Source organism: Arachis hypogaea, chromosome 18 (assembly GCF_003086295.3).
Source record: "Arachis hypogaea cultivar Tifrunner chromosome 18, arahy.Tifrunner.gnm2.J5K5, whole genome shotgun sequence".
NCBI classification, from domain to species: Eukaryota; Viridiplantae; Streptophyta; class Magnoliopsida; order Fabales; family Fabaceae; genus Arachis; species Arachis hypogaea.
In genome coordinates, this window is record NC_092053.1 from 38,254,647 (window position 1) to 38,267,046 (window position 12,400).

Genomic DNA, 12,400 nt, shown 5'->3' on the forward strand with positions numbered 1-12,400 from the left:
GAGTCTTAGTAGCTGCACCTGTAAGCCAAGTTGGAAATCCAAACAACAATCGATCTTTGACAGGTGTGTTTGACCGGAATCCATGTAAAGTTCATTCTGAGAAAAGCATGGTTGGATCTCCAGTTTCCACAACAAAAATCAGAGCAACACAATCATTGGGTGACTGCAAGGAGGAACATGTTAGTCAAACTAGAAAATATTCGAAAAAAAGTCTCATGTCACTCAAAGAAACCAGTACTTGTCCAGTTAGAAGATCTCCCAGGCTGTCAAAGGCAACGAAATGAGCAAGTAAAACCTGTAATGAGAAACAAGTTGTCATTCATTGTTGCGAAGAGAAATGGATTAATTGTTGTTTTGTCATTCTGCCTTTGCAATAGGTTTGATGGCCACGGTTAAGAATGAATTAATTCAAGTTATGTACATCATGGAGTGGCTTTCGGCCTAGTAACAAAATTCTTGATTTTTATCCCTGGATGGCCATTTTTTAACGTTAGTTTGTCAGTAATGTCAGCCAACAAAATAACCGTTAATTTTGTATTTAACAAAGTGCTTATATATATAATCTAAAATTGTGTAGGAATGTTTTGACAACTATTCAGGAAGTACATAAAAAAGGAACCAAAATTGATTAAATCCCCATTTTGGTTCTTGAAATTCACGTGATTATCCATTTTGATTCTCGAAATTTAAAATTATCTATATTGGTCCTCCAGATTCAAGTCCGAGCATCAATGTGGTCCCTCGACTCTTTCCGGCGATGACTAGACAAATGAAATGCTGAGATGACACCCTCCCTGCCACGCTGGATGATGAGTAAACGACGTCGTTTATCCTTGGCACCTAAACAAGTTAGAAATGTCGTCCCTTTGTATATTGTAAGGCCCACATCGGTTGGAGAGGGGAACGAAGCATGCCTTATAAGGGTGTGGATACCTCTCCCTAGCATGACGCGTTTTGACGAGTGAGTGTGGGGGGCTTCGGCTATCATCCCTATCGTCAAAGGCAAAACCGTGAGGCCTTGTGTGCCAAAGCGGATAATATCGTGCTAGCGGGTGGTCTGGGCCCTTACATATATGAAGGGAGAAAAAACGATAAAGACCCAAAATAAAGTATTCTTCTTCTTCTCTACTTCTACAATTCTTCATTTCTAACTTGTTTGGACGCTAAGGGTAAAAACATCGTTTACTCATCATCCAGCGTAGAGAGTGCTATATCAGCACTACGATTGTCTAGTCATCGTCGGAAAAAGTTGATGGACTATATTGGTATCTGGACTTGAATCTGGAGGACTAGTATAGATAATTTTGAATTTCGGAGACCAAATTGAATAATCGCGTAAATCTCAAGGACAAAAATGAATATTTAGTCGACCAAATTAGATCTCTAGTATTTTTTATGTTTTAAAGTGTCTTTTGTGATTGACAAAATAAGTTGCAAAAAAAATTTACTCAATTTAAAATTACTAAATTTTAAGAATAAAAATGTCAAATTTTTAATTATGTTTGAAAACAAAAACTTCAAAATTTAGTCTTTAAAATAGTTTTTGAAATATATATTTAACATCATAAGGTATTTTTGTTAGTGTCTTAAAAAATTGTTGGGGTTTTTATAGTTTACCTTAATAGTAGAGACCAAAATTAATTAGTATATATGCATTTAAAATTTATGCTGACAAATAAGCTCAGGCTTAGTTCGATAAAGATTTTAGTTTTTAAAAGTAATTTATAAAAGTTAATTTTTAAATGATAGTTTTTTAAAAGTGGTAATATTTATGTTTGATAAATTAAATTAAAAATAACTTTTAATAAATACAAGCAATAACAATTGTATTTAGTAAAATAGTTTTTAAAATTTAAAAATACTATAATAGATATAAATGTAAATATTAAATTTAAAAATTAATTAACATATAGAGTTATATTAGACTTTTAAATTTTGAAAAATACAAGCCAATTTTAAAAAATTCTATCTTAGGTGCTTTCAAAAGTATCCCAATTTTTTAAAAGTTACAAGCACAAGCAAATAGTCTTTTTGATTTACCAAACACAAAATAAAGACCTTAAATTTTTAAAAAATAGGGTAAAGTATGGTTTTGGTCCCAAAGGTTTTCTGCCAGAATCGAAACTGTCCCTCATCTAATTTTAGATTTAGAATCATCCTTAACGTTTCTTTTCGTATTAAAATCGTTCTTTTAAATAAAATTTTTAATTTAATTCCTAAACTATCCCTATTTTAATAAAAAAATAAAATTAAAAAAAAAAGCGTTTTGGGGGAAGGGGGCAAAGGAAACGCGTTGGGGGTGGGGGTGGGGGGAAAGAAAACGCGGGAGGAAGGGGAGGAGTCCATCACCATAGCCGCCGCCACCATCGCTGGTTCTGCTTGTGTGTAAATTTGTGTTGATTTGTTAATTTTCTGTTTCTCTGTGTTAAATTTGTGTTGATTTTCTCTGTTTCTTGGAGGTGGAGGTGGAGGTGGAGGTGGAGGTGGGGGTGGGAAGAAGGGGAGACGGGGAGGGGGAGGGGACGGGGTGGGGTGGGGTGGGGAGGGGAGAAGGGAAGGCGAGGAGGGGGAGGGGGACGGCGGCGGCGTTGGTGATGGTGGTGGTGCTGGTGCTGGTGGTGCTGTTGGTGGAGGTTGTGGCGGTAGTGTTGGTAGTGGTGGTGGTGGTGGTGGTGGTGGTGGTGATGGTGGAGGAGGTAATTGTGTTGCTAGTGATGAGGGTATTTTTGTCCAAAAAAATAAAAAGGACGATTTTAATACGAAAAAAATGTTAAGGATGATTCTAAATTGAAAATTAGATGAGAGACAATTTCGATTCTGGCAGAAAACCTTTAGGACCAAAACCATACTTAACCCTAAAAAATACAAGCACCCCTTCAAAAAATTTTATCAAACCAAGCCTTACTTTTGTAATCTTGTTAGCAAACTTAAACTAATTTTAAATAAATTGAATCTGATTCTTATTTATGGACTACAAACGGTCGCGGAATTAGAAATTTTATTCGAGAGGTCAAGCAAAAACAAAATATAATTTATCAAATAATTATATTTTAAACTATTAGTCGCATTTTATTTTTTATAAAAGTTAAAAATTCAAAAGTATATTTTAAAGATTAAAAATTCTTGGGACCATTAATTTTTTATAATTTTAATCATTATTTGATTAGTACAAATATTAAATTTTTTTTAATAAATAAATTTTATTAATATATGTATATAAATTATATTAATTTATGTGTACAAATAAATATAAATACAAATTATATATTTTTTATGTATAAATTTCTATAAATACGGATATAAATTATTATTAGTTAAATGCTGCCTTAAAATGATAATGTTTACTAAACATATAACATTGTTCTTAAATATTTTGGTATTTTAAGATATGTTTGACATTAATATTTTATGGAACAAAAATCATAAATAATTATATCTGAAGTAAATTTTGAAACAATTCAATTTTCAATGTGATATTCTTCGGTAAATTATTTAATTAATAAATTTCTTAATAAAATTTTAAATATTGACATTGAAATAAATGAATTAGAATTTAGTTCATGATATGTTCGAAAATTGAGTCAATCATTTTTAATTTTGACGTGTTTTAATTCTAGCTTAATAAGAATATATTAACTTCTGAAAAATAATTATAGAAAGATTTAAATATAAAATTAAAGATAGCAGACACAAGGAATAAAAAATATATACATGTAAATAAAAATAAGGGTAAAGTATATTTTTTGTCTCTAAAATTTAGCAAAAGTTTTAAAAATATTCCTAAGTTTATTTTGTTTCAATTTTGTCCCAATAGTTTTCGATTTGCATCAAATATACCTTCGACGGCTAAATTTTCAACAAAATTTAAGACCAATATGACAATAATGCATGAAAATTATACTTAATTTACTTGTATTGGGGTTATTCTTATAAAATTGTTGTTGAATCGGTCTTAAATTTTTTGAAAAATTAGTCATCAGAAGTATATTTGATGCAAATCGAAAATTTTTGAGATAAAATTAAAACAAAATAAAATTTAGAAATATTTTTAAAATTTTTGTCAAATTTCAGGAACAAAATATACTTTATCCTAAATAATTGATCTTAGTCTTAGCTAAAATATTAAACTAATATTTTTTTTTTATTTGAACATTAAGTTCTTAGTTTATATTATTTTCAAATTATATACTACTCTTAAATAGACAAGAATTATTATACCAATTCATGTGAAATTCTATAATATATAATACATTAACAAAAGAATTTTATAACACACTACACAGTACAAACTAAAAAGCATACGCATATATGTTAATATATAATTAAACTAATATTACTAATAATTACTAAAAACATTTTAAAAATCCGCCTTAGGTCCTCTCTTAATTCCACCTCTGACAACAAATTATAGTATAATACAATGATTATAATATAATAAAAACTAATTTTATTGTTTATCTTTATATATATTAAAATATCTGTTTAAGTAGAGTTTTTTAATAAAGTATAAAAAAATAGAGTCAAATTTTTTATTTGATTTTGATAAATAAATTAATTTAAACTAGTAAATATAAAAATAATATATTAATTAGTAGTCAAAGAAAGCTTGACTCATAATTTTTATTTCACTAAAAATATTTTTTATACTCAAATAAAATTCTACAATCATTTATATAAGTTAAAAAAATTTTAAATATAAAGAATTAAAATAAATTTATAAATTTTTGTAATAATTTTTTAATATTATTAAATATTAATCAATGTTATAATTTATAATTCTATCTCAAAAATTCAAAATTGATAAAAATATGATATATAGGTTATTTGATTTAACATAAAATATATGGGGATAGAATAATGATAAGGCATTTTTTTTTTGCAAATAATTTAGTAATGATTAAATTTATTATTAATTAAAAGACAATGTTAATAAAAATTATTAGATAAAAAAATATAATAGAAAAAATAAATCTAAAAGCTTATAAAAATTATTATTTAAAAAAAAAACTGATGTAACAATAGAATAATAGATGAAAAATAGATTAGATGGGATACATTTCATATCAGATTATCAGTTCACCTCAATCACAACTATAGGATACAAAGAAGTGCAGAACACAACAAAAACACTTTTCTCAGCTGGACCTACCAATCATTATTTACACTTCAATGTATTTTAATTTTCTATTGGAGTTAATGCTCCAAATGGTCCCTAAAATTCTCAACTCGCATCAATTAAGTCCCTGACTGCAAAATGACCAAATGGATCCACCACTCTCAGAAACATGAATCCATGTTAGTCCAAAAGTCATTCGCCGTGTTAACAACATGCTGATGTGGACAGACAACGTTTAACTCAAATTAGTGTCTAAATTTTGTTTAAAAGTCTCAAATTAGTCCATTCTCAATTATAAAACTCTCACTCCCAAATCTTAATCTTCATCATTTGTTTTAATATGTTCTTCGTCTCCTCTTCTCTGCTGCTTGTCGTTTCTTCTCTGAAGCTCTCTTATTTGCTCTTCGTGTGAGAAATGATTAACACTCCCCTTCACTAGGCTGAAACCATACTTAAATGTGCCATCATGGTTTTTCCCTTACCAATGCTTGATGAAGAATGTGTTGCTACAAACTACAATGCAATCAAACAAAACTTAATAAGATCCAATCTTGAGAACATATGTTTGTAGGAAAAAAGAATTTCCTTTGTTTGCTCAAAAGATCTACTCTGCAATAATTTCAACTTCAAAAACTTAATTTGAAAATAAAAAATTAAATGTTATAGACAAGATCACTTCTAAATCTAAAAATAATAGAGTACATATCAACACAAAATATGATAATTAGTTGTTCAAAAAATATTTTCAGACGAAAAAAGTAATGTATTTCATTAACAATCTGCTGTTACAAATTCTTTCTGGATTCTGTGAGCCATTTAGCCTATTGAGTGGTCATGGATGTTCCAAAAATAAAAACAAAAGAAATGGGTTTAAAGAACATATGTTTGAGTGATTGTTATTGAAAAACACTTACAAGTTCCAAAGCATGAACATTCAGACAAAACAAGTATTTCATAACATATGAAAAATTGATTAAGTCACTATTAAGTAAATTAAGTCACTATTGATGCCTCAGGCAGATGTTTAGCGTATAATGGTGTGTTTTAAGTTTTAACTAGGGCTGGCAATTCATACCCTACTCGCGGGTACCCAACCCGGTCCAACCCGTTCGGGTAGGGTAGACTATCCGACCTGCGGTCCGGGTATACCTGCGGGTAGGGTAGGGTACGGGTTTAGGGTGTATCCTAAACTACCCTACCCGCACCTCATATATAACACATATTTTATAAAAATTAGGTATATAGTGAAGGAAGTGAGAGTTAAACCCACAACCTCTCTTATGTAATGACTTACAATAAGTGAACAACCACTAAACTAGTTAGTTAATTTAGTAATTTAAAGCATTAGTTTTTCATTTTTTATGTTATTAATATGTATAAAATTTGAAATGATTGAATTTTATATTTACTTTGAAAAAATTTGATATTTCTGCGAGTAGGGTAGAGTAAGGTAGGGTTTAAAACTTTAGGGTACGGGTAGGGTTAGGATTGAGAAATTCTCAACCCGCCGGTGGGGTAGGGTAGAGTTTTAATAAAATTTTCAACCCGCGGGTAGGATTAGGGTAGAGTCCAAACCCTACCCTACCCTACCCATTGCCAGCCCTAATTTTAACATCACAAGACTCAATATATAGGTAAAGGCGGAGGAAGTAGGAACTACCCAGGATGACAGCAACAAAGACAGATTTCTCGACAAAGCTGTGCCAAATCGTTGCGAACTCTTCGATCATAACAAGTAATGAAGCATCCTGATAGGCCAAGCAATACAAAAAACAAGAGGGCTCCTACATTCAAAAGGACCAAAAGGAAATAAACAACCAAACCAGCACGTAATGAGAACTAATAAATCAGCATTATTTTTATATAGGGGAAAAAAACATAAAGCCATCATCCCCAAAATAAACAAGAACGTTAATTCTTGGTATAAGCATTTGGATAACTACTGCACAACTTCATAATTATTTACCACATATGCAGTAAAAGCTTGGCTCACTATCAAAACCCCAAACAAGACGAAACCAGTACTGCTGGTAACCATCTATTAGATAAACCAAATATGCCAACGAAGCAATGACCTGCAGAAAAAGGAAATAGAGAGCCACAGACAGCCATGTAGAATCAGAACATCTGAGCAATTAACAAATTATTATAAATGGCATCAACATGGCTACGAAGATGGAAACAATTCACCTATAAGCTGAACTGCCAGAAATATAAACAAAATGTCTCTGGTGACAAAAAACCGAAAACTCAAGGTACGCCATTTCCTACGGCAGCATCATGAACACGCAAATGATAAGGTGCCTTGCAAGTGCAGTGAGCAAATGCAAACCCTTCCTGCAAGAATTGACCATTAAACTGAAGAATTTGTGTCTTATAGAACTAATCATCCCACGACACCACTTCATACTCCTCCAAACACTTCCACACCAAAACCACCTTACTACGTTTTTATTTTTAGAAAAAAAAAAAAAAAACTCTGAAGATAATTATCCCAACAGACAACAAAACCCTCAACAAAAAAAAATATACGGAGATAATTATCTTTATAAAGGGGATAACTAGAATACGAAAAAATGATTAAGTCACTATTAAACAAGTAAAACTATTACCTTTAGGGTTGGTTTTGTCTTTATTTGTGTTTGCTTCTTGCTTTGCGATTCTTTGTTACTGTGCACGAGGAGCTCGTCCTGCTGCAAAATTCTCAAATTGCGCTTGCCTGCAATTTCGATCAATACATAAAGGTACTCCAAAGTTTGTCTTAGTATTGTCAACTAATAAAAAGCCACAATAACAGAATTGAAATTCCCTTCTTCTTTTTCACGCTTCATTTTACCAATTACTCCCTTTATTCCTCTTTCCTTTTTTCTGCCACCATAATATTTTGGAACATCATTGGAGCAATTTATCTCAATATAAATTATACCAAGCATTCAAAATTGTACCAAAAAGAGTGAGAGTGAGAGATAACAAAAACCTAAACACTCACCTTTCACCTTCTGCACTGTGTGAATAAAGTGATGCTTGATGCAAAAATTGCTTCACTTAACACATGCACGGAGGTGCCAGGGAGGAACACGTGCGAAGCTAAAGCAACTGCGAGCTGAGGAAGATGAAGAGATGACACACAAGAGAAGAAAGTGATTTTTGGTAGGAAACAAACGTCTGTGGGTAAGGAAACGGCATCGTTTGGCTTGTTCCTTTAAATGGTGTCGTTTTCCAAATTGCCAGCTTTGCACTTAACAGCACACGTAAGCGACGTTAAGTGGATTTACCTTTCTAAAAGTGAGGGATCTATTTGATATTTTAAAAAGCCACAGACTTAATTGATGCGAATTAAGAATTTCAGCGACTATTTGACGCATTACCTCTTTTCTATTTAATGGACATAATGTTACTGAGAAAGAAAAAATTATTAGAATCTTTGACAAACATTATAGGTGTGTCGGTTGGAAATTGTGTCCAAGTCAAGCTTCGAACTTTTCATAGTTTCAAAGTTTCGTGTGATCTTCTGTTTGTGAACAACAACAGCAACAATGCAAGCATTACTTGCATGCTTTCCACATCCTCATGGAAACCCACTTCTCAAATTCAATTCACAATCACAAAGACTAAATTCTTTGCCCACTTTGATTTCCACTTCCAAGTTCTTCCCACCCCAACCTCAAATTTTTCTTTACCCTTCTAGTTTTGTTCTTAACACACCAAAATCACCCACAATTCGAGCCCCAAAACATGGTCAAGTTCGTTGTGGCATTTCGTCGAACGGGAACACTTCAAACGAGAAAAAAGGTGTTAAGGAGTGGTTTGAGGTATGTGGTGAGGCACTTTCAAATGCGTTTCCTTTGTGGGTGACTCTTGGGTGCGTGTTGGGGTTGGTGAGACCCAATTGCTTCAGTTGGGTCACTCCAAGATTGAACATTGTGGGACTCACCATAATTATGGTTGGTATGGGTATGACACTCACACTTGATGATCTTCGTGGTGCTCTTTCTATGAACAAAGAAGTACTGTCTGGTTTTGTGCTTCAATACTCGGTTAGTGTCTAACGCTCTCAGCCTTTTACAAATATGAAAAACAAATTCATTTCTTAGCTATTCTAAAAACAAAAATGTTATATGTACACAGAATATTAGTCGCCATTCACCAAGTCTGCCAATAAATATTATTTAACGTCATTTTTATTCTATATTTTGTATTTCACATGTATTTTATATAATTTATTTAATAGCTAATGTTTAGTCTATGTATAGTTGTTCTAAAAAAGAGGACAAATTAGTCCTCTTACATAAAGTCTATAAATATAAGAAAAAACAACTAATACACAAAAAATTAATTACCAAATCAATTATTTGTATAAAATATATATTGAGAATGAGTTAACTCATGTATTTATACACATTGCACATAACATTTTTTAAGGAAAAAAATTATATGTTTTTTATATTTTTATTTGATAATAGTTGTTGGCAAATTTCTGTAGAGGCAGTTTGCCCCTTTCAAATCAAATAATAATTTTGTGTTTTATGTCAGGAGGATGGTTTAGATCAATTCATCATTTTTTCTTAGGATGTTATTGAAAATAATAATTTTTTGTTGGACTATTTATTTAACTGTGAGGACATTTTAACTTTTTATTTTCAATGTAACCCCAACTTATTCTATACACAATGAAGCCTTTGACTTGTCCTTTAATTTAATCCCAATTGAAAAAAACTTGTTGCCTTGGGCATAGAATACAAATGCTTTGGTTAGTGCCTTAGTGGTGTCTGATATAATGCTGGAAATATTAGGATTTGGGTTGTGAAATTTGGATAAATCATAAACATTATGTTCTTGAATAATATTTACTTGCATCCTAAACCAATTCATATTTATGGGGGTATCCTTGTTTATGTGAATTGCTTTCAACTTTCAGGTGATGCCATTATCGGGATTCTTTGTAAGCAAACTCTTAAACCTTCCATCACATTATGCAGCAGGTTTAATATTAGTTGCCTGCTGTCCTGGTGGTAAGAATTTGAACCTAGTGTTCTATGATTTCTTTCAACGCTTCATCTATTTTAATCACTCTTTCGTTGGTTGCAGGCACGGCGAGTAACCTTGTTACTTATCTTGCACGGTACTTGGATTCTCAGAACTGTTATTTCCAAATAATACTCTTATTAAATGGATTTGTGGATATTTGTAATCTGATGGCCTATTTGTTTTGATAGCGGAAATGTTGCACTTTCGGTGATAATGACGGCTGCAAGCACTCTAACAGCTGTGGTTAGTATGTTGTAAATTTTTTAGTGCTATCTTATTCTTGGTTTTTCTGTTTTAATAATCTGATCTTGATGAGTAAAAAAGCAATACCTTTTCCCATGGGAAAGCATTACAGTCAATTACAAATGGTGCCATGTATTTCTCAATTTCAATATCATATTGTTTGATTTAAAAACAAATCTGGGTTTAACTGCAAATGGCTGGCTAACACAAGTAAATATGCGAGGGTCAGACAAAATGAGCTATTACAGTAAGTTTGATAGATGAATTTAATTTGTACAATCAAATATGAAGGTTATTTCATGAAGATTTTAAGCTAATCCTTAGAATATCAGATTTGTTGATGAACTAAGATTGCTTTCGCAGCAAGAAAGCATGAAACTGAAGAGTAGCAGAGTTTCGAAAGGGAGAAGAAAAGAGTATTTGAAAAGATTATATGAATAGAAAAAACTAGTTTTACACTCTCTACCTATTACATTATATACTAGCAGCCCCTTAGCCACTGACCACTAGCAAAACAGAAGCTATAAAATATCTCTAACTTTCACTTTTGACTAGTTTTTTTTCCTTTAAGTCCTTAACCTATACATAGACCACTGTTGATGTTGAGTTTCCTAATGTGTAGACCTTTGATCAAAGTGATAGATAAAAAGGAGCAAAGAAAGTATTATATGAAACTAATTTGTGATATGAAAAAAACTATAATTAGATTGGTGCAGGATGATTAAATTGAATGAAATATCAAGCATGGACAATTATGTTGTGTTACACTTTATCAAACTTCTCAAGAACTGCCATTAATCAATTATATGGAAATAAATAAGTTGTTATTATAATGATTTTGCTAAAACTTTCACACACAAACTGATTGAAAAGTGAAAATAAACATTATTGCAGGTCATGACTCCTTTATTGACAGCTAAACTTGCGGGCAAGTATGTAGCTGTGGATGGATCTGGTTTATTGATTTCAACATTGCAAGTAAGCTTTCTTCTTAACCACCATCTCTATTTCTAATTTCGTTTGATGTTTTCTTTGACATCCCTACCGTTCACTCTGAACAGGTTGTGCTGCTTCCTGTATTGGCCGGCGCATTGCTGAACCAATATTTCCAACCTCTTGTTAAATTAGTCTCTCGGCTGATGCCACCCATGGCAGTAGCAACTGTGGCAATCTTATGTGGAAATGCAATCGCGCAAAGTTCTTCAGCAATCCTTATGTCTGGTGGACAAGTAATTTTAGCATCCTCCCTTCTTCACGCTTCCGGATTTTTCTTCGGATATATACTTGCAAGAATGCTTGGGCTAGATGTGACAACATCGCGAACCATATCTATTGAGGTTGGCATGCAGGTAAGTTGTTGCCATTTAAAAAGTGAAGCTCTTGTTTTTAATTATTGGCTCAAATTCCACATTATCAATTTACCAGCTTCAACTCCATATTGCAGAACTCTGTTCTTGGAATTGTTCTGGCTACTCAGCACTTTGGGGATCCCTTAACTGTGGTACCCTGCGCCATTTCGAGTGTGTGTCACAATATCTTTGGTAGCATTCTTGCCGGAATTTGGCGACACTCTGCGCCTGCCGAGAAAAAGGATTGAAACTTGTAGAAAGTCCTTTGCATGTAATTATGATTGTCAAATGGTTTAGTTTGTAAATGTTTCAAGCCAAGCGACAATGTACAACCTTAAATCTTCTTCAATGACTCATAAATCAAAATAAATTTGGCATTTATGTATCGTAAAGTATTATAGAGTCATATGTAATTGTTCTTTCTTCATTACTCTATAGTACTGGTCATCTCCAAGGCATTACTTACCCTATAAATTTATTGACTAAAACATAACAGCATAGATATCTACATTACTGCAATGTGAAACATAGCTTAGGGTGCATCGTTAGAGCTAGTAGGAAATTTGTGTTTAAGGTTGATAATCTTAGGTAGATGAACATGAATGCAATAGTAAATTATGTTGATCTATCCCTCATCATAATGCATGGTTGTGAAGTCTTTGTG

At 32.1% G+C, this 12,400-nt stretch overlaps 1 protein-coding gene and 1 long non-coding RNA gene across 2 annotated transcripts; one reads left to right on the forward strand and one right to left on the reverse strand.

The window, feature by feature from the left end:
* Positions 1–5,027: 5,027 nt before the first annotated feature.
* On the reverse strand, positions 5,028–8,322 carry LOC112769280 (uncharacterized). The gene is made up of 6 exons (XR_003186444.3): positions 8,106–8,322; positions 7,729–7,835; positions 7,307–7,453; positions 7,083–7,191; positions 6,777–6,900; positions 5,028–5,629 (listed from the first exon to the last, which is right to left on the reverse strand). It is a non-coding gene; the product is annotated as an uncharacterized lncRNA (long non-coding RNA).
* Positions 8,323–8,652: 330 nt separating this feature from the next.
* LOC112769279 (probable sodium/metabolite cotransporter BASS1, chloroplastic) lies at positions 8,653–12,128 on the forward strand. Its single transcript, XM_025813745.2, has 7 exons — positions 8,653–9,153; positions 10,035–10,128; positions 10,205–10,238; positions 10,333–10,387; positions 11,282–11,365; positions 11,449–11,736; positions 11,832–12,128. Exons 1-7 carry the CDS (start codon positions 8,653–8,655, stop codon positions 11,982–11,984), a joined length of 1,209 nt encoding a protein of 402 aa, XP_025669530.1. The 3' UTR covers positions 11,985–12,128.
* The last annotated feature ends 272 nt before the right edge of the window (positions 12,129–12,400 follow it).

What these genes read in the sequence shown, in the direction of transcription:
- LOC112769279 (XM_025813745.2), top strand. Translation starts at nt 8,653, where the DNA reads ATGCAAGCATTACTTGCATGCTTTCCACATCCTCATGGAAACCCACTT. An exon ending in TATTGATTTCAACATTGCAA is followed by an intron (nt 11,366 to 11,448) that starts GTAAGCTTTCTT and finishes CACTCTGAACAG; the next exon opens with GTTGTGCTGCTTCCTGTATT. An exon ending in CTATTGAGGTTGGCATGCAG is followed by an intron (nt 11,737 to 11,831) that starts GTAAGTTGTTGC and finishes TCCATATTGCAG; the next exon opens with AACTCTGTTCTTGGAATTGT.